The 21,695-nt window shown below is 40.1% G+C and overlaps 1 protein-coding gene across 1 annotated transcript in view; it reads right to left on the bottom strand.

Moving 5' to 3' along the window:
- Window positions 1–21,185, bottom strand: part of macrod1 (mono-ADP ribosylhydrolase 1) — a 119,555-nt gene extending 98,370 nt beyond the window's left edge. The window contains exons 1-3 of the mRNA XM_083914960.1: window positions 20,691–21,185; window positions 17,833–17,931; window positions 17,088–17,195 (exon numbers count right to left, since the gene is read on the bottom strand). Coding sequence (XP_083771086.1) covers window positions 17,088–17,195; window positions 17,833–17,931; window positions 20,691–21,081 — 598 coding nt within the window. The 5' untranslated portion in view covers window positions 21,082–21,185. The remainder of the gene's footprint in view (window positions 1–17,087; window positions 17,196–17,832; window positions 17,932–20,690) is intronic.
- Window positions 21,186–21,695: the final 510 nt, after the last annotated feature.

Below are 21,695 nucleotides of genomic sequence, written 5' to 3'. Positions count from 1 at the left end.
TCACCAAAGGTTTATAAACTAATTTAAAAAGCCGATCATTAGGTGATTGTAGGTGCACTTAGTGTGCGTTTTTTTTTTTTGCTTTTTTGGGGGGAGCTGCTCAAGTATTCGACCTGAGCAGCCAAGGAGACGAGTACTTTGAGTTCACAGCCAAAGCCTTAATGCTAGGCTGATTACTTGTCTGGCACTCAAACCAATATTTGAAAAAAAGGTTCACTATTATTGTCATAAAGAACTGGGAATGCAAACGATTATTGCTACAATAAGGAGTGCATTAAGTGAGACAGCACGGAAAATTGAACTCTGCCCTACACAAGGGAAGACATACAAGTTTGACAGCTGGCTACTTCACAAACTGCACATTATTGTCACACTGTCACAACCTCAGAGGACTCACTTTATATAATATCAATAAGTCTGGTCTCATTTAGTCAGCCATTATGAACCACAAATGAAGCGCCTGTCAGATCATCCAACAGCATCTGAGTGGCAAGATCAACAGTCTTAATAACATCCACTCACATACAAGAAATGACATAAAGGGACAAAACTGAGTACGAGGCACACGGTCCCTATGCTAAGAGATTGTTGCAAGCCATTTCTTTAAAACCCTCTAAAAATGACTCTATGCTTCAATGTGTTTTACAGGTCCTGGAGGATTATTCCATTCAAATGCAGCCATGTATGTAAAATGTGATTTTGCCCATTGAACTCTTGAATCTAAAAAAGATAAAATCAGTTAATCTGCCTTATGTTGCGTAGTTGTGATTGTCTCTCAAACAATTAAAGTAGTTGGACAGATATTTAGGGAGCTGGTTATGGACAGTTTAATGGGTTAATCTTAATTTAATCTCTTTTTTCAAACTAGAAGCCAATTAGGTTGTTGGAAAAAAAACATCTAGGAATGTAGATGGGTAGGGGAGGTGACTTTAACATAACCCTGATTAACTTTATTTTGAATGCCTTGTGGTGTAATATAAAACCAGGAGTGGTCACATTAAACTAATGCTCCGTCTAATGTCTTTAATCTGATCTGTCCAACAAAAACATGGTTCACTGAGTCCTTGCCTAATATGACAGCGTCTCCCACCTTTTTCCTTCGGTTTCTTGGCTTGTTACAAGTTTAATTTTGAACCCAAATAAAATTACCTCTGACAGACAAATCCCAACATTTTGAAGTTCCTCACTCAAAGACTCCACAACTTTTAAATCTTTATGAGCCACAAGAATAGCTGAATCATCTGCATAAATAAAAAGGTCAGATGAACAAGCATCCTGTAAGTCATTAATATATAATAATAAACAAAGAGTGGTCCCAGTACACTCCCTTGAGGGACCACACAACTCATTATTTTAGCTTTGGAAAAAGTCCATTTAGTATGGAGGACTAATTATTATTTTTAAATAATGTAATATAATACTGTTTTAAAGTTTATTTTGGAAAGTCTTTTTAGAGTTCCTCTTTTTAATAATGAATTAATGAAAGGATTGAAAAGTACAATTAGATATTCAATAAAGAAATTCTCTATTTCAATTTCCATTTTCCTTGTGATCCTCCATAATTTAGATCCTTAGTCTGTGTCCATCCAGCAAGGTAGAAATGTACCTATTGAATGGCCATCTTGCTAAACCTCACGGCCTTTGGCTTAGACAGCAGGATGCCATGATCAGTGTCAAAGGCCTTCTGATTTTCTAAATCCTGACTGCAGTTCAAATAATATGTACAATCAAGTTCATTTTAAGAAATATGGAGAACTCCCCCATTCGTCCAGCTTTGAGTCTGACGGAGCAACATAGCTAAACCGCTTCAGATCCTCTCCTACCTTCCAGGAGCCACAACGCTGCACAACAAACCAACACATTTGAACGCAGCACTTGCCTTGATGACAGAAGCTCTGATGGGCCAAGTGCTGATGATCAAGCTGACTCCTTTTCTCTTTTACTCACTCATTCACTCCATCTCCTTCCATCACCCACATCGGCCCAATCAGGCTAATGAGGCTCGCACTTCCTCCATCCCTTCCTGCTCGCTAAAGTGGCGATTGATTTGAGGGGTGGGAAAGCTTTTAACAAGGGAGGGGTCGGAGAGAAATAATTAGCACGAATGAGCTTTTCTGCAAACTCCTTCAGTTTTGCTTTTCTTTTTCCGTTTATTTACTGACCCAGACAACATTAGGGATTAACTCCCGAAGGGTATGTTAACTTCTCAATGTCAGGGTGTAAATCAATCTAAAGCTATAAAGTGAGGCCCCTTTGTCTAATGCCAATGTCTCGCTCCTCTGGGGTCGCATCCCTGCGATGATGTCTAAATGGAAGTGATACCGAAAAAGAAGGGGGGAGGGTCAGCACAAATATCGTAGCTTTTCTCCCATCTTCCCACTCAAATTGAGACACAAACTGGACATCAGATCATTCCGTGGAAACTTGAAGCATTGAACCTTGAAAGCACAAATTTTACAGTACACAGACAGCATTAATATCGCTGCCCAAATGACCGGTAAAGTGGTCTTTCTGACAGTTGTACCATAATTAACTCGGACAGATCTGTACTGGAAAAAGTAGAGCAGCAGCGCTGTCTAAATTCATGCTGCAGCCAATACACAGTCACTGCAGCCTCCAAACTTCGCCCGTGGCAAAGGGACAAAGATACAAAGGGACAGAGTGGACCTAACGCGACTTCAGAGCAGTGATGAAAAGAATGAGATACAAGCGTCTAGATTTAAGATAGGACTAGGCTAGGGTCAGCAATATGCATGTTAAGAAACCTTAAAAAAAGAGCATAAAGCAGAAATATTCAGCTGCACATAAAACAAAATGTCAGTCAAACACGGTTTAAAAGCTACTTTTAAAGAGAATTTAAAGCATAGAGAGCCTGATTCCTCACAGTGCTGGGCCTTAGATGGTCTCAAGCCTGAAAGATATGAAATACGCCCACAGCCTTTTATTTATTTTACCATCAAAACTGAGCCACTTCGAGTGGGCGTGGAAGAGTAATTTTCTATTCATTTGCTATGTATTTATAAATCATGACAAGGATTAAATGACAAGTCTCAAAACAAATACAGACAGAAATTACTATAGCTTACATATTAGCTCTCTTCAGAATAATATTACTGTAGAGGGACCATGGTAATTATAGCAAGCATGTCTCCTTAGTGACAGGCTACTGTACTGACATTAAAGATTTACATTTTTCATTTTTAATTTCACACTAACGAGTCTGAAAAGAAACACGGCTTCCATAAAGTCCAGTCTTCACTACAGAAGAAAAATGTTATATTCAAGCACATTTATGATCGAGACAGTAGCTGTGTTTACACATTGAACACAGTCATTTAAAAAGGTCCTGTCACTGGTGTCTGTGGCTGTAAATCAAAGCACCCAGTGGTTCTGCAGACTCCAGCTACAGACGAGAGCCTGTATAGCATTATTAATCTGTTACTCTTTAATTCGATCGACTGAAAATTAATCAGTAACAATTTTGGTAATCAATTCAATTAGTATTCAATTCAAAATAATTTTTTTAAACAAATGTGCCCACAAATTACTGTTCCCAGGCTCTGAATGTAACGGTTTCCTGCTTGTTAACCATTTGCCTGTGGTCGCCAGCTCTCTCCCTGCCCCTCGTTGTTACCTGCCTGCCTCCCCTGTTGCTTTGTTGGCCTGTTAAATCAGACCACCAGAACTATACAGACTTGGATTTTCCCCTCAAACTCTTTTATTGGCTTTTGCACAACAAATCCTCAGTCTACGACACATTAAAAAACTGGTAACGTCTCCATTTGGTACACATTGCTCTATGCCCAGCCCTGTAATTTTGTCCTGGTTTAGTACAGTGGATATAAAAAGTATACATGCCCCCATGAAATTACAGGTTTTTGAAATTTAAAGATAAAAATAACAACAATGTGAATGTCACACTTGTTCCACCTTTAATGTGATTGCAAAAAATCCACAGAAAAAAAATGTTTGGGCGGTATCAATGTATTACGGTATACCACGGTATTTAGAAATCCGAAGTATCATTTTCAATACTGTCAAATTGCTCCTCTCAGAGGTGTAGTGAGGTGTCTCTCTCTCCTCTGAGAGGTCAGTCTAAGTCTCTACTGGTGGAACAGACAGCTGCCCCAAAAACATGGCGACCGCAAGTGGAATAACGTCAGTGAAAAATAAATAAAATGGATTATTTTAGGTGTGGTCCTGGCGATAAATGTGATCCAGACAACACGGACGATTTGCCTCAAGAGGTTACAGTAGCTCCTCTTGCGGCCAGGGGCAGAGCTTTGCCTTGCTGGTCCACTGATTCCAGCTGATAACGGTCCGCAAGGAAGCAGGGTCGGTCTGCGGCACCTGTAGCAATAACAATTTCTTACCTTTTTATTTTTCTATGGTGTTTAAACCCAGGAAGACTTGTCTATGTAGGCTAATTAGTTCACACAGCACTGCAGGGCAGACAAAGTAATACATGCTACAATGACTTCAATCACTAGCAGCTCAGCTTTTAGCCTACATTTTGTATATACAAATACCGGCATTAACTGTATTCCCCGGTAAAATGGCTGGACGGTATGAAGTTATTGAAGCCCAGGCTTGGTAATTATTTATTAGGAACATTTTAAATAAAAGAGATACCACACCCTGACTGCATGAGTGTGCACACCCTTTCATAATGGAGGCACTAGAGCTGTGTTCAAAGGTAAACCCAACACGTTAAAAAACATGCCTGCAACTAAGAAGCATACATCTGCAAACAATGGAAGTGAATGTGATTAAAACCACATTAAAGTGAGATGCTGCTGCTAGTCATGCAGGATGTGCATTGTCTGCAAAGATTTAGCGAAACAATTAGATGTAATTGTTGAAAAGGTTTACCATTGTTACCACTTAGGAGACGGACATGAAATAATATCAAAACCATCAGAAAGTGGAAAAATGTGGCACCACAGAGACATTGCAAAGATCAGGACCATCCTGGACCAGCTATTGAGAGGTCAAGGAAAATATATATCAGGGAGGCTACTGAGAGGACAACGGTTACATTGAAGGATGTACAGGAATTTCTGGCATGTGACAACAATCTCCGGTTTTATGCATGTCTGGCCTATGGGGTAGCATGGAAAGATAGAAAATTATGAATCTGAATTATTCAAAAAGACTCGTGCAATCACCCAAACCATGAGGGAAGATGTGAACACAAAGGTGGAACTTTTCAGCCTTATTTCTTAAAATTTCTGTTGGGCGCGAAGCCAGTACAGCTCATCATTTAAGGAACACCATACCCACTGTGAAGCATTGTGGTGGTAGCAGGTGGAGGCGATAATGCTTTGGGGCTGCTTCTCTTCAGCTGGGTCAGGGGCTGTCTTCAAGATAGACGAGATTATGAATAGCTCCAAGATATTTTGGCTCAAACCCGCTGGCCTCTGTCAGAAAGCTGAAGATGAAGAGGAATTTCACTTTCCAACATGCCAATGACCCAAAGCACACAACCAAGTCCACCAAGGCATGGCTTCAGAAAAGGAAAGTCAAAGTCTTGGCCCAGTCAGGGCCCAGACCTCATGACCTCACAAAATATGTGGAACTAGAAAAAAGTACTCAGTTCAGTGTCTCCGTCTCCTCTCCAAAGAACAGTTGAATCTCACTCAATTCAGTTCAGGTAAGGCCAAAATACACAGCCGGCGAACGAAACAGCCGCCCTTATTTCCTATGCACGACCAGGTGGTTGGTTAGTTAGCTATCTTGCTAATTCCACCACCATTTTACATTACACTGGTTAACATTACAGAAAACAAGCCAAATTTTCACTCATCTGGCGATAACAATGTGCTTTTCTGCGCAGTGAAGAGTGTGTGAATGAAGCATTAAGTTGTTCAATTATACTAATTTAGCGGCTTTCTGACTAATAGTTATTAATATATTAGTATATTATTAGTATAACTATAGCATTGGAAAGTTGCATCATCAGCGTAGCTTCGTGGTTACTGATCCCACACATGATCACAAATCTGATCTGATTACTTGCAACTAACAGTGCGGTGGGTTTGGTTTGATTAGATTTGTGTTTGTCTGCTATTTGTCCGCTATTATTTTAGTTGTTAAGATAAAAAAACAACTTATTTTAATAATTCCTTTGTCTTTTGTAGTTTTTTTTTGAAAATCGTAAAACGAATGTGGTGTGAAAAATATCAGAGTTTCTATTTTTAGTATATACTGCCCGGCCCTATGGGTATGATATTAATCTGCAGATGCTCTGGCTCAAAATGAGACTCTTCTACGGATCAGTTGTTATTTTCTCTGGATTTCTGTGTACTGGAAGATCACATTAAAGATGGAACAAGTCTGACATTTACTTTATTTTTCTCATTACATTTTTTAAAAACTGCAATTTCTCGTGTAGTTATAATATCCACTGTAGCTGGACTGTAGAGGTGGTCATGGCAGGGCTACGTTTTGACAGCACATATTTACTCTCAAACTGAAGCACCATCAGCAATACCAATTTGCCTCTGTAAGTGTGTGTATGTGTACCGATAGTTGACGGGCATACTGTGAGAACGTTTCCATTAGAGCTGCTTCACAAAACACAAGATCAGCGCAGTGGGGATACTGCTATAGGAACTAGAGTTAAGGAAGTAGAGTTACTACGGCAGGGAGAAACAGTGCAGTTCATGAGGGATCTGTAACCTGTTCTGCTTCAAAGCAACAGCATGAGCCAATTTCTACTTTCTGAGTAAACAATGCAACTCTAAATTAATCCTTACAGAAGTAGAAAGGGCAGCTGAGAGGTTGTTTTTTTTTATCTCCCTTAGATTTAAGCAACCAGCATCAAAACACACACATAAATACACACTGGCCCATTTTATAGAATCTGTTTTGAGGCTTTCTTAAGAGCAGACACACATGTAAAATATTTGTCTGCAATAGCAAACTTGGTGTGACATTTTGCATCTTGTAATATGAGCCTGTCCTAAGAGGAGCTGACAAGAGCTCTAGGGTAAATGTATGGTAACTGCAGCACAGAGAGCAAAGAGAGCACACACTGTAGGGGCCTGTGGGACCTCAACAGTCTCTGTTCTGGGCTTTCCATCACCTCCTCTGACCCATGTTACTACCAGTGAGGCTGGGTGGATCATAACAACATGTCCCTCTTGATTAAAACCCCAGATAAGTGACTTGAGAAAAAAGTGGCAGCCATCTAATGATGAAATACACCCTTGAAAACATTTATTCCTCAGGCAGGGAAAAAAATGCTGCAGCTGGCAACAACTTGATTATCCTACTAATAAGTGCTACATGATGCACATACTTACAAAAAACAGACTATCTGCAGCTTAAGCACTGAGGCTGGAGTAGATACTGGGGCATTCAAAGTAGATCTGTGACAAAAATCACTTAATCCTTGGCCTGATGCTGGAAAATCCCCTATAAAGTGGTTAAGCATGCAAAGATTTCCGCACTATGTCCCCTATTACTTCAGTCAAATGAGGAAAATGCAGCTCAGGTGAGATCTGAAAAAACAATTTTAGCCGCTCTGAAGCAATTTACAACAACAAGTCAGGCCTGACAATCTTCTGTACACACTCTAGCTGCAGACTGGCAAAAGCACGGATGTCTGCCAGGCTGATTTTGGCACTAAGCACAGCGCTAAGCTCCATTGCTTAGAAGCCAGCTAAGAATCAGTGAAGCCTTGCAGAAGGAGTGTGATGCTGTGCCACTGTAGGGTAATGCTCTTGTAAGGGGCTCTATACCTGCAGAACCAAGGGTTCGCCTGTTTTATCCTCTTAAAATCAGCAAAAGGATCACTGAGCACGTCTCTCACCTTTCCCCTCCAGCTGTTCTAGTCGATGTCCTGCTTACTGTCTATCTGAGAGTACTCGTCTGTGCCTTCCTAGCACGTCGGCCCCTTCATCCTCTTCATCCTCTATAACCCACAAACCCCACAACCAACCCCACTTCAGCTATGGGTCATCATCAACCACAGACTTCTCTGGAATCAATAAAAGATGCTCCACCACTGCACTAAATTTATATTGCAACCGATGGGAGCATCCATGCTCAAAAAACACTGATGTTCAATTATTGATGCTTATCCCACTCAACCATCCTCATATAGTGCATTCATAATAATGAAACATTAAGTTGATATTGGAAGGTTTCTGCTGTACGGATGTCTTCAATTCAAGATGCATATTCATCTCCCTTTACATTTTATATAAAGTGAGATCATTTCAAAGTAGAGCTGGACGATATGGCCAAAATCTTGTATCCCTGTATAGGTCATTTTTATTTCAAAATAATATATAACATGATATAGCATGCTCTCTGGTAATTCAATAAATAAATAAATAGTCTATATGAAATAACCACATGGTAAGGCCTATTTTGGTAAACTCCTTGGTGAATTGAATAAATAACACATGAAAAATACTCATTTTAATTAGACTTAGACTTCTATTTATTGATCCTTTTGGGATGACACAAGTATAAGTAATAAGAACATTAGTGCACAATATAAACTTGAAATATTTAATCTTATTAGATTTTCTTAAAAACTAGAGTCAGTATGAGCTAATATGTGCTTGGTTTTATCAATTTAGACCACGTAAATGTGTATCACGTCATCTCAATATATGATTTCATCACAATAAGATTCCACTGAATAGGATAAATTATCATATCTGTAATAGTGGAGGTACTTATACTTACCTCCAGAATTTTAAGAAATGTAATTGTTATATATGACATTTGAGGAGCTGGAATCACACAATGTGTTGCATTTTGCTTGAAAAATGACAACAACAAAAAAAGGTTGCCCATTCGACAAGAAGCTGTATTTCTATTGCTGCCGATTTAATTATGTTACAATGCTGACAAACACACATACATTAGATCTAAGCATGTGTACTCAATTTTGGTTTTCAAAAGAAGTATTTATAAAGCTATTTTCAAGGATTACAATGGTGAATGATTTTTATTTAATTTTTCTTATTTTGGAGGCTTTAGCATGGTGCTTCTGCCTGCATCTTTTTAGTCATTAATTAACTGTGGATTAGTTTTTACTGTTTAGTGTACAAGACTGTTTATGCTGTTCATGTGTGTTATGTATGACTGAATAAAATACAAATACTACTAATCGATCAATGGATTTATCATTACAGTTGTAAAAAGATAATAAACATTAAATGACAATTCAATACAATATAGTTTCTGACATTTTACAAACAAAACTACACTACACACTACTCCAGCAGGTTAACTGATGAGGAATCTAATTGTTAGCGGCGGCCCTTATGTTTTTATTTGTAAACTAGATGTGAGAAATTGGAGTTGTCTTCAAGGACAAGACATTTAAATGTGGTAACGGATTCACAACAGCAGTTTGTGCCAATAAAATAACTGGAGCGAAGCAGCGAGGTTCAACCACTCGATAACTCAAGCACCAGAGCAGCCAACGACAGAGTCGAACATCTGTCACGCAGTCAAGAATTACCGTGACTGTATCAGACCACCTTATAAATATGGTGAGCACAAAAAGACGCTAACATTCTCATAAAAAATGTCCACGTTCCCAAAACAAAATGTTGAAGATTAGAAAGAAGGAAGAAATGCCTCACAGTCGTTATTCAGTTAAAATTCTGATTTTATTTAACGTATTTCGTTGAAACAACTAAATTTAAAAATGTGAATCTCAATGTTTATCCATTGTTATATTTACTGTTTTTTACATTAACTTAAATGTGACAAAGATTTTCATTTTTCCAGGGCTTTGCTTTGCAGTGGCCTCGGCTGATATAAAGAGAGCCTCCAACAAAGTCACACGTCACATTTTTATGAAGTATAACATTATACGCAGCACAGGTCACATAAAGAAACAGTACTCAAAATTCATATTTGCCATGTAAAGATAAAGTGGAGTAATGGCAACCTGCGCAGAAAATGAAGTCACCCTCCCTCTGTGTGTGTTGTATCGGAGTTTCTCTGTTGTTTGTTACGGTCCGACCGTGCGTGCATGTTAATGGATGTAACACAAAGGTATCTCATGTATTGGGGGACCGTCTGTGAGAGCCATGAGGAGGCAATCCTCTTATTTTATTGTTCAGAGTACAGCTCCTTTAACATATTTAATGAGGCGGCTGTTAAAACCACTACCAAGTAACTACATTGATAAAGATAAGATGCTTCAATATCTGTCAAACAGTTCAGCAGGTGACTGATTGATCATCGTTGCAATAATTAATCAAACCATGTCCAGGCTGAAGTTAGTTTGACAATCACCAGTTATGAGTTGGTTTAACTGAGACCCACCATAGATCTTTCTTTTTTCAGAAGGGAACAGGGGATCTTTAGGGGGAGCTAAAAGGTTGACGATAGATGCCACACAGTAGAGGTGTACATCATCTGAAAGCTGGGAATATAAAAATTAATTTCAGATGCAGCTCAGCGCTGTGTCAAGTTGTTCTAGTTATAAATATGTAATAAACATTGTGTTTCGTTAGGCTCCTATTCAAATGTTGCGAGATATGAGTGTATAAGGGTTTAGGAGATCATGATAGTAGTTTATGAAGGTCATTCCCATACTCTATTACAACTCATAAGTTGTGGTTCCTATCTATCAAAGAGAGTTAAAACAATGGTGATTGATCGTATGACCCACTAATGAAAATACTTCCTCTCACCTTTTCCCCGAGTATCCCAATCTGCGTGTCTGTGACATTCCACTGTTAGTTATGTTGGGTTCACTTGTAATCAGAAATTGGGGACTTCCAACTTCTGAATCGGCTTGTAGTGAGGGCAGAAGTGTAACAGGTACATGTGTGTGTAGGGATTTAAGAGGGGAACATATAGGGGACGGATCGAAAGTAGAGAGGTGAATGTGTGTCAATAAAGTTTATCAAAAATAAAAGGTCAACATGCATAGATGGACGGCTCTGAACGAACCATAGGAACGAACAGGCTCGCCTGCAGTTACATCTTGCCGCCAAAGAGGCCGCTAGAAACAAGGGATCCCAATTCTCACGGAGTACAACTTTAGGACACCCAGACCTCGAGGAACGCCATAGAAAAAACCCATGCTGTGTTTTAGTATCAAAATATTTTGTCATTTGGAGATTTCTGCAAGAAAGTCATAATCCCCTGAATTCCCCGGGTCTCTGGTTTGTGGTTGTGCCGTTTCACGAGGCTGTGAATATCCTAGAGGTCACAACAGCTAATTTTATACAGTGTGACCCAATGATCCATTTTTAAAGCCTGCGTCACAATGATACCACGTTGACGGTTGACGCCCGCAGTGTAATCTGTAGGTGAGACAAGTGTTGCTACACCTGCCTCGTGACTTCCCCCCCCCATCTGTCAAACTACTACCGCTGCTATCCAGCCCTTCATCTGTCCGTCCAGCTATCTTTCTAGGTTTCTTATCTGTGAGAGAGTTACAGTGCAGACTACAGACACTGTCTCACTCTCACATGAGAGTCTGTCACCTGCAGGCTAGGGAAACTATTGGCTCTAATCTTGTATCTCTCATCTGTTGCCACGGTGAGTGGGTTTCCAGCACCAACCAACAGCTTTATCTCTGACCTGCAGAGGGAAACCTGGGAGACCCTATCTTATGCATGCGCACGCAGACACCATAGAACACCTGCACTCAAAAGTTCAACACTCACGCACACTCCGGACATCACAACGCACATTCATAGAATCAGGTGTGTGTGTGTGCTGTCAGTTTCTAGCACAAGCAGGTGTAGCTGTGCACAGGTGTATACATGCAGACATACATGTATTTTATGCAATCCTGTCAAATCTCACACACACACACACATACACACACACACACTTACACACACACGAGCAGAGATAGGTCCAGAATAATCTTGACAGTGTGCAGCTTCATTTTAGGGACAGTTTTTTATAGTCTTTAGCCTGAAAGATTTATCAGCCGACTGCCGCTGCATTTACTCTCACACAGAGCAAGTTCCACTGGATAGAAAAGGGACATTACACAAAAAATACTTAGAACTTAATGTACAGTTATTTAAAACTTTTTCAATTAAAATTTAAGTCTACGCAGGGGAAAAGAGGTAGGCTAAAATAAGTGGCATTTAATATCAAACACGTTAAAAACCCTGACTATTGCTGAGAGTAAGTGCTGGAATGGAAAGAAGGAATAAAACTTTTGTGAGTGAAAATGCAGCTCAGTAGAGCTAAGCAAATTTGCATTTAATCAATTTGAAAAAAGGTTTTAATGCAAAGTTAGTTGCAGAGACGTCGTATCCACACACACACACACACATGCGCGCACACTCCAAGAACTCATCACTCCAAAGACATTTCATTGTGCAATCCATCTTAATCAGCAAGCCCATCAGAGACAATATATCCTCCCCTCCATCTCTCTCTTCTTCTCCGGACGGAGTGATTGAGGGGTGTAAAGAGGAGGATGTTTCTGCCCCGTCTCCTCCTCCCCATACCCCCCTCCCCTCAACAGGACGGCTCTTAAGTGCTTGTGGGTTTTTATGTTTGTAGTGTTTTATAGGAGTGGGCAGGAGCCAGGGGCTGTAAAAGTGTGGAAGGAAGGAGGGAGGGAGGGAGGGAGGAGAGGGGGAGGAGTGGAGAGTTACTGTAAATTCGATGTTTATTGAGAGCGACACACACGACAAACAGTTGCGGCCCAGCATCCTTACCACGCCCTCTTTACCTGATCAACCAGTGCTGACTGTGGGAGGGAGGGAAGAAAGGAACAGAGTGGAGCAGAAAACCACTTAAGGGTTGATATCAACTTCCGTGTCCGCAATCCGCAGACTTGTACCGGTCACACGGACTTATTGAGGTCCGTTCAGTTTGGCGTTCCAACATGTGCATTTTCCAATCTACTCGAGAGGGTGGCGATGGTTAACATTCATTTAACACTTTGTATTCCTTAAAAGATGGCGGATATCCCCCTTTATCATTTTTGCTCTGTCTTTTGAACTTATTTTCTTCCCTTTTTTCCATTCTTTTTCCTCTTCTTCCTTTACTACTTGGCAAACCAGCTAGAGGAGCATATCGATGCTAACGTCACCTACTGTACGCACTTCGTACCTGTGTCACCCTGGAATGACCTGGTTAGAGGAGATTAGGCAAGCCACAACTTTGTCCTCCTCTAAATAAATATCTTCTTAAAACACACTCTTTAAATTGTGCTTTTATTTAATAAAGTCTTTGGTATGTATTTGATTATAATTTTATACTTTGACTTGAAAGGTGCTATTCAAATACAGTTTATTATTATTATCATTATTATTATTATTATCATTATTATTATTGTCATTATTGTTATCATCGTCGTCATTATCATCATCATTATTATTATTATTATTATTATTATCATTATTATTATTATTATTATTATTATTATTATTATTATTAGATCAGAGTGTGGAACAAGGTTAAGATAGGCACGCTTGCTATGCGTACAGTCCGCGCAGTGACATTTATTGGGCTACACGAAGACATTGCCTGATGATGACACGATGATGATAGTTACATCACGCAGACCATTGCAGACACGTAGAAACAGTTAGTATGAATTTAGCTTTAGTCTTCAACTGCTCATTCAAAGGTCTCTGCTGCTTCTCTGTTTGTATCTGCAGGTATCCACATACATGTGTTTTTGTGTGCATGCACCTCAATTGCTCACCAGCAGACAGGCTTTGAAGCCCCCCTCCAAACCTGCCAACCAGTCTGCCAGTATAGCGTATAATTGGCCACGTTTGGCATCAATTGAATGTTGCGTTATGTGCTAAATGATTTTTCAAGGCCTCTCATAGCAGCCAGAAAAAGATCTGCAACACTCCCCTCCACATGTCAAGAAACCACAGGCACTGATTGGGCTGATTTCTAATGCTGATGCTTTGCTGTTAGATCTGCAACAGGAGAATAAGCTTGCAAGCAATTTTCTCAATTAGTGTAACTAACTGTTTCTAATTGTTCTCTTGGCCCTTGATGTCTGCTCACTTCTGTCTTCTATTAAAATGTCATATCTCTTTAAGTGCAAACAACATCAGTGAAAGCCTCTTAGTCAATCAGTTAGTCATCGAAGGAAAAGGTCAGTCGCTTAGTCGACAAAATGACTGCGGAGACAGTCAGCTGGCCAGCCAGTAGGTCAAAGAGAAAGAAGATGATCAGGCTCTGCTGCCCAAAACCTCTTTGTGGGTCCCCTGTACCTGCTTGTTGCCATGGCAATCCAGTCTGAGATTTAAATACTAGCCTGTGTCCTTTCCTTTCCTTACCTCTCTCTTTTATCTTCTTCCTTTCACTCCTCCAGACTCTCCCCTCGCTTTTTCTGAGTCTGCGTGCTGCTGACTCTCTCATACTCTGTCTCTCAGTCATGTTTCCTCTGGCATTGTCTCCCTCCCTCACCTTGCCTTGTCCTCTCTGCTAAATGGCACTTTACTAGCTGTTTTGTCTTGTTAATTCTATGCTACTTTGCATCGTGCGACTCTGTAAAAAGCTCTTGTAAAACAACACTGCAGCACAAAGTCGCCTCTACACACACACACGAGACAAATTACAATAACTCACTGTATACACACACATAATTACTTTAACATTTGCAGGCAGATGCATGAAGCCTCACAAGCAAGCACACAAACACAAATACTAATGCCATAAATGAGAATGAGAGATTAACATATTCACTGGATGCTGGCACAGTGTACACCTGCTGACAGTCAGCTGCCAATAAGGATCCATCATTTTCTGCTAAAGCCCCATCATCAAGCATCATTTAGGCTTGCTGGCCTGCCTCACTCTCCCCCGAAGCACCATCTGTGCCAAGACACCGAATACAGTTTTCCCAAACTGTTCAAACAGCCTTGTAGGAAAGGGTCGTCAGTAAATGAACTGGCTTTTGGCTCCATCTTATGGTCGCTGGAAAACTGATCTTACTAATAAGTGCAGAAAACAACAACAACTGATGGGAGGAAGTGTCTTACGAGAGCAAATAGTTTAGTCTTTAAAAATATACAGTATAAAGATCATGTGACTCGTTAATCAAAATATATGAAGTTGGATTAATACAGTATATCCCTTGATGTTATGAGCATTTTTATTGTTATTTAGTTCTCTTTCGACGGCCAAGATTACAGTTTGTCTAATTAATTTTATTCGTCAGTATTAAATGGATTTTTCTGTGAAGAGCCCAAATCATTACACTTGGGAATTATATTTTGGTTTATGCTTTCCTAATAAGTATTTATATTTTAATTATGATTAACCCTGGTACTAATTAATTATCATATTGTCTGCAGAGCTTTTCCACCATGTTAAAAATGATTTTCTACCAGAAAGGCTCAATCATTTTTATGTACTTACCTACGCGGAGGTTATGTTTTTTTATTTGTCTGTTTGTCAGCAGGATTACAGAAAAACTACTATATCCATAAAACTTGTGTGAAACCGTTTTCACAGCATAATCAAACCTTATTAAGGCCTGGTAAAAAAAAACACATTCTAGTCTGTATGTTTAGGTCATATCTCCATGACAACACTGAGGGGGCTGGATTTTTAGTACCAGGTTAGTTCTTATTTTATTAGAGGTTAAGGTTTAAGAATAATTAGGGGTGTGGCCTCTTGAGTGACAGCTAGCCTCTGGCCCTCACTTCTCCTCGGTCAGCCAGATGGACGTATCTCCCTCCCCCCAAAATCACATCAATGCCCTTTTTTAGTGAGAGGAAATGAGGCGGAGTCAAAGTCTGACAAGATACCAACTCCCGTAGGTGAGGACGATTGGATCAAGTCGAGAAAACGGACCTCGACGGAGATGCTATGTCCATTTTTATACAGTCTATGGGAAGAACCCATTAAATTTGGGAGCGTATCTGAATTAGGGATCGACCAAAATAGAATTTTTAGAGCCGATGCCAATACTGATTATTTTTTTCATCATCCTTAGCTGATGACCGATACGAACTGCTGATTTTCTTGAGCTGATATTTGGAGCCCATTCGACTTCTGCTCCCTCAATTTACATCCTAAAAATTACACAATGATGAGAACAAATGTTAAGAGTCTCAAATTTAAAAAACTTAAAAAATAGATGTCTCCAGCAACACGGAGCTGCCTGTTGACGCCCGTCTGTAAATAATTCAGGGAAAAAACTATCGGCAAACGCAAATATCGCCCGATGTATCAGTCTATCACTAGTATATATCATATCATAGGGCGGATACACAAATTATTTTAAAACTTTCATCAATATTGCAAGATTGGGCAGCACTCCCTGAGGGCCCTTCTAGTTATTGACAATGAAAAAATGTCAGTATTGTGCGAGGTGGAGGCAATCCCAACCCATTTTCTTTCAGTATTTTGAGTACAGCTCCTTTAAAGCAAAAAACAAAAATGAGTCTGGTGTGCAGGGACCCTTAGTAAAACATAAAACACACTCATTTGTGTATACATGCAGTTCAGTACTTCCAATCCAAACCATTTATCTTGAGCCTTTATAGTATTGTTAACTACTTCTGGCGTGATATACAAAGCAATGATTAGCTGTGTCCACTGACAGCTGTTTTTACCAATTTCTGCCTTCACAAAACACAGGCTATCTCACTCCACGGAGTTGGTGCTGGCCTTTAAAAGTCACATAAGATTAACTCTGGTTATTTCACACAGTTTCATTTCAAAAGGAGTTGATCCATAATCCGCTCAGTACTGAGACTTCACATAAACTCTAGCTCTGCTTTCAAGTTGCTTTTCAGACTTTTGAAGTTAGCAATCCTTCTGTTTCTGTTCTTGTATTCTTGTGAACCGTATGTACACTGAAGACAGCGTCACAGTACAAACCTGTTGGTAACCATACAAAAGCCTTCAGCTGTCCCTCTCACACTCTGAGGAAACATCATACCCATAATGAGAAAACCAACCTCACAATTGTTTTGTGCTAAATTTATGTTCAGTACATTCACATTGATGCACAAACAGACGCTCAGTTTAGCACCAACTCTTTAAATCTACCATCATTTCTCATCTTTCCCCACTGGCTGACTTTGTTCTTCATATTGTTCTTGCGCATGTGATCAACACTCATTTACACACACACACACACACACACACACCTGCATTGACAATAGCGTCTATCTCCAGTTTGGTGATGTCGCCGCTGTAGAGGGAAATCTTCCTGTCCAACTTCTTATTCCTCGGATAGAGAGTTTTTTCAGAACGGGCTGATGATGAGACACACACACATAAAAAGTATATTTAGTCTCAGGATCGGTTTTACCAGTTATTTGCCAGTTTTTTTTACAGTTCGCCTGGTAAACTCAATTAATCAATTAATTAACTATTAAATGAACTGTCAACTATTTTGAAAGTCGACTAATTGGTTTGAGTCATATTTTAAGAAAGAAAAGTTCTGTTTCCAGCTTCTGAAACCTAAAAATGTTCTTGTTCCTTTCCTCCTCTGTGACCGGAGTCTCAATATCTTTGAGTTGTGAACAAAACAAAACCTTTTGAGGATTTCATGGGAAACACTGATCAAGATTTCTCACAATTTTCTGACATTTTATAGAACAAACAACTAACCGATCAATCAAGAAAATAATCAACAGATTAATGGACAATGAATATAATCATTAGTTGCAGTCCTACTTATAATATGAACATATTAGATTTCACATATAAGTTTCTCTCTTTATGTTGCTCATAATTTGGAAAGTTATTTGATGTGATGTGGTCAAATATCTCATAAAGCTAACATGAGTGTTCATGTCTTGCTGCATCCTTCTGGTAAAGTCTCACCAGCACCACCGCCCAACCCTGAATAAGCTCGACAGCGACTTTGACTGATGTTGGGTGTCTGACCTGCAGTGGGAGTCCACACGGAGATGTCGTCCAGTGGAACAAAGTCCGACGTCCTGTAGTGCTGACGCCTGTCCGTCACAGACAGAGACAGCAAGAAGTCTGAGAGAGACAATGGAGAAAGAGGACGGACAGGAAATCTGTTAGCTTCATTTAAAATCATTAAAATACATAAATAAGTATTTATTTACGATATAGGATTGGGCGATTGGACGGCTATATTGTATATGGACGATGCCTGAGCACATTGGCAGTTGTTTTTATGGCGACTTTCTAGGCGATAGTTATATTATTCTTAATTTAATGGTCTGCCTGGAAAGAACTAGCCGCTGCTCATCAGGGAGCAAGGAGACTGGTGGAAACCAGCGTTTAGAGCCGGCACATTTTACCCTCTGAATTTAGGATTTGTTCCAACCGAACCAGATTGATTGTTGGAACAGTAGAAAGTCTAACTTCAATTTCAGTTTGAATGAACTGTTTAACAAAGAGTTAACGAGTTAGGCTAATATCTTAGTTCGGTATAACAGAGAAATTGAATTCAGGAAGTGTACAGTTGTATTTTCTATGAAATAAGGAAAATAAATGCAGGAATATATCCTTAAAGTTTATTTGGTATATTACTGGTCACCGGCACACACAAACCTGGGCGAATATACGGCCATATAATATATGTTGGAAATATTGAATAGCCCAACCCTATTACATAAAGGAACAGAGAAGCATCACACTTTTAGTGGACTGGAGTGAATAAAACCTACCAAAATAATACTTTATGTTCTTTGTGCAGCTTTTGCACTCAGGTTCCAGTTTGTTGAATTACAGATTCACTTTACGAAGACAATAAATTACTACGTGAAACATTTCATAAGCTGATATCATAGAAGGTGTTTCTAGGGGGTTACTATGGGGACTTATATCATCACAAATGAACACTGACTCACTGAATTTACACAAATTTCAGTTTTCCAGCCAGACCCAGTTCATGCAACTCGAAACTGTTTAGGGACCTCAGTGTGCGGAAATATTCAACTACACAATTTTAGAATAGGTGAAAATAGAGTATATATACTGCAAGAACTGCATGTTTTTTGCCCCAAACGGGAGACTCAAAGGCACATATATATTATTTATTTCATGCATTTATTTATTATTTATATTATTGTCTTTTTTCCTTATCATCTGTTGATTTCATAGTTATCATTCATTTGTCGTTTCTACTGTTAGTACCGTGTCCCCAGAGTCAGGACTAAACATGGAGAGGCAGCGTTCAGTTTTTAAGCTCCACAAATCTGGAACAAACTCCCAGAAAACTGCAGGTCTGCTGCAACTCTCAGTTCTTTTAAATCAAGACCTTAGACTTTTCTATTTGCCGCTGCTTTTCAGTAAACTGCACCGTAACTTCTGTAACTGAACCATCTTTTATGTTTTAAAAATGACCTTTTATGTGTTTTAAATGTATGTTTTATGTGTTATTTCTCCCAGTGCTTTAATGTTTTATGTGAAGCACTTTGAATTGCCTTTTTGTTGAATTGTGCTATACAAATAAACTTGCCTTGCCTTACTGTTTGTTAAAAGTGTCCCATCGTTTATCTCACCTTGATGATGTGTGTACTTGCATATGTGTATGGATTTGTATGTGCTTTTGCCTTTGCTCTGTCTGTCACTGCACTATGTAAACTTTTGTTTTAAAAAGGTGTTTTATAAATAAAGCAATTATAAAACCAATTTTCATTCACGCATCTTGAGGTCAGAGGTCGTTGGACAGCTTTGAAAATGGCCATGGCAGCTTTACCTTTGGCAAAATTTAGCCTAACTTTGGAGCGTTATTTAGCCCCTTTCCTGATCAGTTGGCATGACACCGTTACCAGTGAACTTCCTATATTGTCTAAGTTCTTAAGACCAATGTCTTTACTACCTTTAGAGGCTCATTTATGCTCTACGTTAGAGACACATACGGAAACGGACGGAGCATTCTGTCCGTACTCTGCGTACATCCCGTTCGTATTTCTGTCCGTACCGTGCAAGCTTACGGATGAGTACCAATACGGACCAAGCGTTTCAGTACCACCAGAAATCGTGGGGGCAGTGTCAGGCATTGTACACAAAGAGTGCAGTGAATATCAGGAGTGAGCAAGTCATCAAAAGTCCCACTCGCCCCATGTAAATAGGCTGAAGGTCTTCAAGGCGGCCGTTTGCTGCACGTCTCTCTCTCTCACCCCATTTCCTGTCTATCCTATACAATAAAGGCTTGAAAAACTGCCAAAAAAATGATCTTAAAAATAAAAAGCCCAGACGGACATCCTGAAATACTGAAAGCTACTTTCACCATCTGTAAAACCACGGTCTGGAATTCTCCGACCACACTCAGTATGTATTTAGCGGTCTCACAGACCACCGCTGCCCGCCATTTTGATTCCTTCTCAACAGATGCAGGATGGTTATCTCCTCCGTCGTTGCTATGTTTGTTTCTGTCAAAAACGTTTTTTTTCTTTTAAAATTTAATGGAGTAACTTTTTAATCTGAACGACGCCCTCTAGAGGATGTTTTGCTCAACATCCACTCCAACGTAGAGGACACATGAAAGCGGTGTCGTTTAGAACGTTGATAACGTACATCTCTATTTACGCACAAAATGGGAGCTTAAATGAGCCTTTAGTTAGAGCCTGCTACAGCCTCTTAAACAAGCTCCTGGGGGCCTCTTACCGGGGGTGGCCATTCAGGCCCATGCCACACTAGAAACGCCCCTGCATAGAGTCCAAGTGTGACAACAAAGGTAGGCTACCTTGTTGGAAAAGAGCACTGCAGTGTAGTTTGTGTAAAATCAAACTTAAATCCCCTCAGCCTCGTTTGAAGAGTCTCACCCTTGGTCTCCTTCCAGTCTCCCTCAGCGGAGTTCAGGTTAACTTTTCGGGCCATGGCGGTAACTGTCCCGGTGTGGAGAGACTGGCCCAGCGCGACTATGCTCAGTCCGAGGGCGGCACCGAGGGCTACCTTCCCCAGCAAACGTCTCCTACCCCGGTGTGAGGAGGACGCGTCCCCCTGGCTGGACTTCCACAGTGCTGCTGCAGTGTTGTTAATATGGCCGCGGACAAGACCTGTTGCTGGCTCACCTCCCGGTCTCGGCTGGGGTCTTCCAGGAGTATAAATGTGCTTGAACTTGACACCGGCTGCCTGGAAGTCAGCACGGACACGGGGCAGAGGGCCAGTGCGCAGTGGGGCTCTGATATATGAAAAGAGCCGTTGCAGTTTCATGACGACGAAGGGGCTAACGGTTGTTGTTACTATAGCTGCACAGGGATCAGTGTCAGCCGTTGATAGGTTTCGTTTTCGATACAAACTCACTGAACGGCAGTTGGCTGTAGTGCCATTTTTGTTTGGGACTTCCACATGTGGGACGTACCATTTATAAGATTTATAAGGGGGGGATCGGTTGTCAGTCGCTATAAAAGAAACTTTAAAACGTGTCAATAGGCGTTACTGCGGTGTCCATGCCGTCATAATAATAGTACCAGTGAAAACGTTATTCTACAATGCGACAAGTGCTGCTGTATTTTTAGATCTAACACTGAGTTTAATCGCCTATTCAGATAACATGGGAAAGTCCGAACCAACGACCACAAGCTGATGTCGCCTTCAACGCTGTCGGAAATATGAGAATCACAAGATGAGCGCACACTGGCCGACAAAACAACGTAGTAAATAAAAGACAGTTGCTAAATCATATTGGAGAGTTTGCTAATAACTTGAAAGACAACCGTTTATAATTGCAACGTAAATTACAAGAACCGTCTGTAGTAAAGCAGGGCTTTTGTGGGTAATAGGCCTACCATCACCAACATTATTGGTAAACCTGATACATTTTTAAT

This window comes from Echiichthys vipera (genome assembly GCF_963691815.1).
Source record: "Echiichthys vipera genome assembly, chromosome: 6".
NCBI lineage: Eukaryota > Metazoa > Chordata > Actinopteri > Perciformes > Trachinidae > Echiichthys > Echiichthys vipera.
Note: the sequence above shows the minus strand (reverse complement) of the source record. Positions and strands in the feature narration are given on the sequence as shown.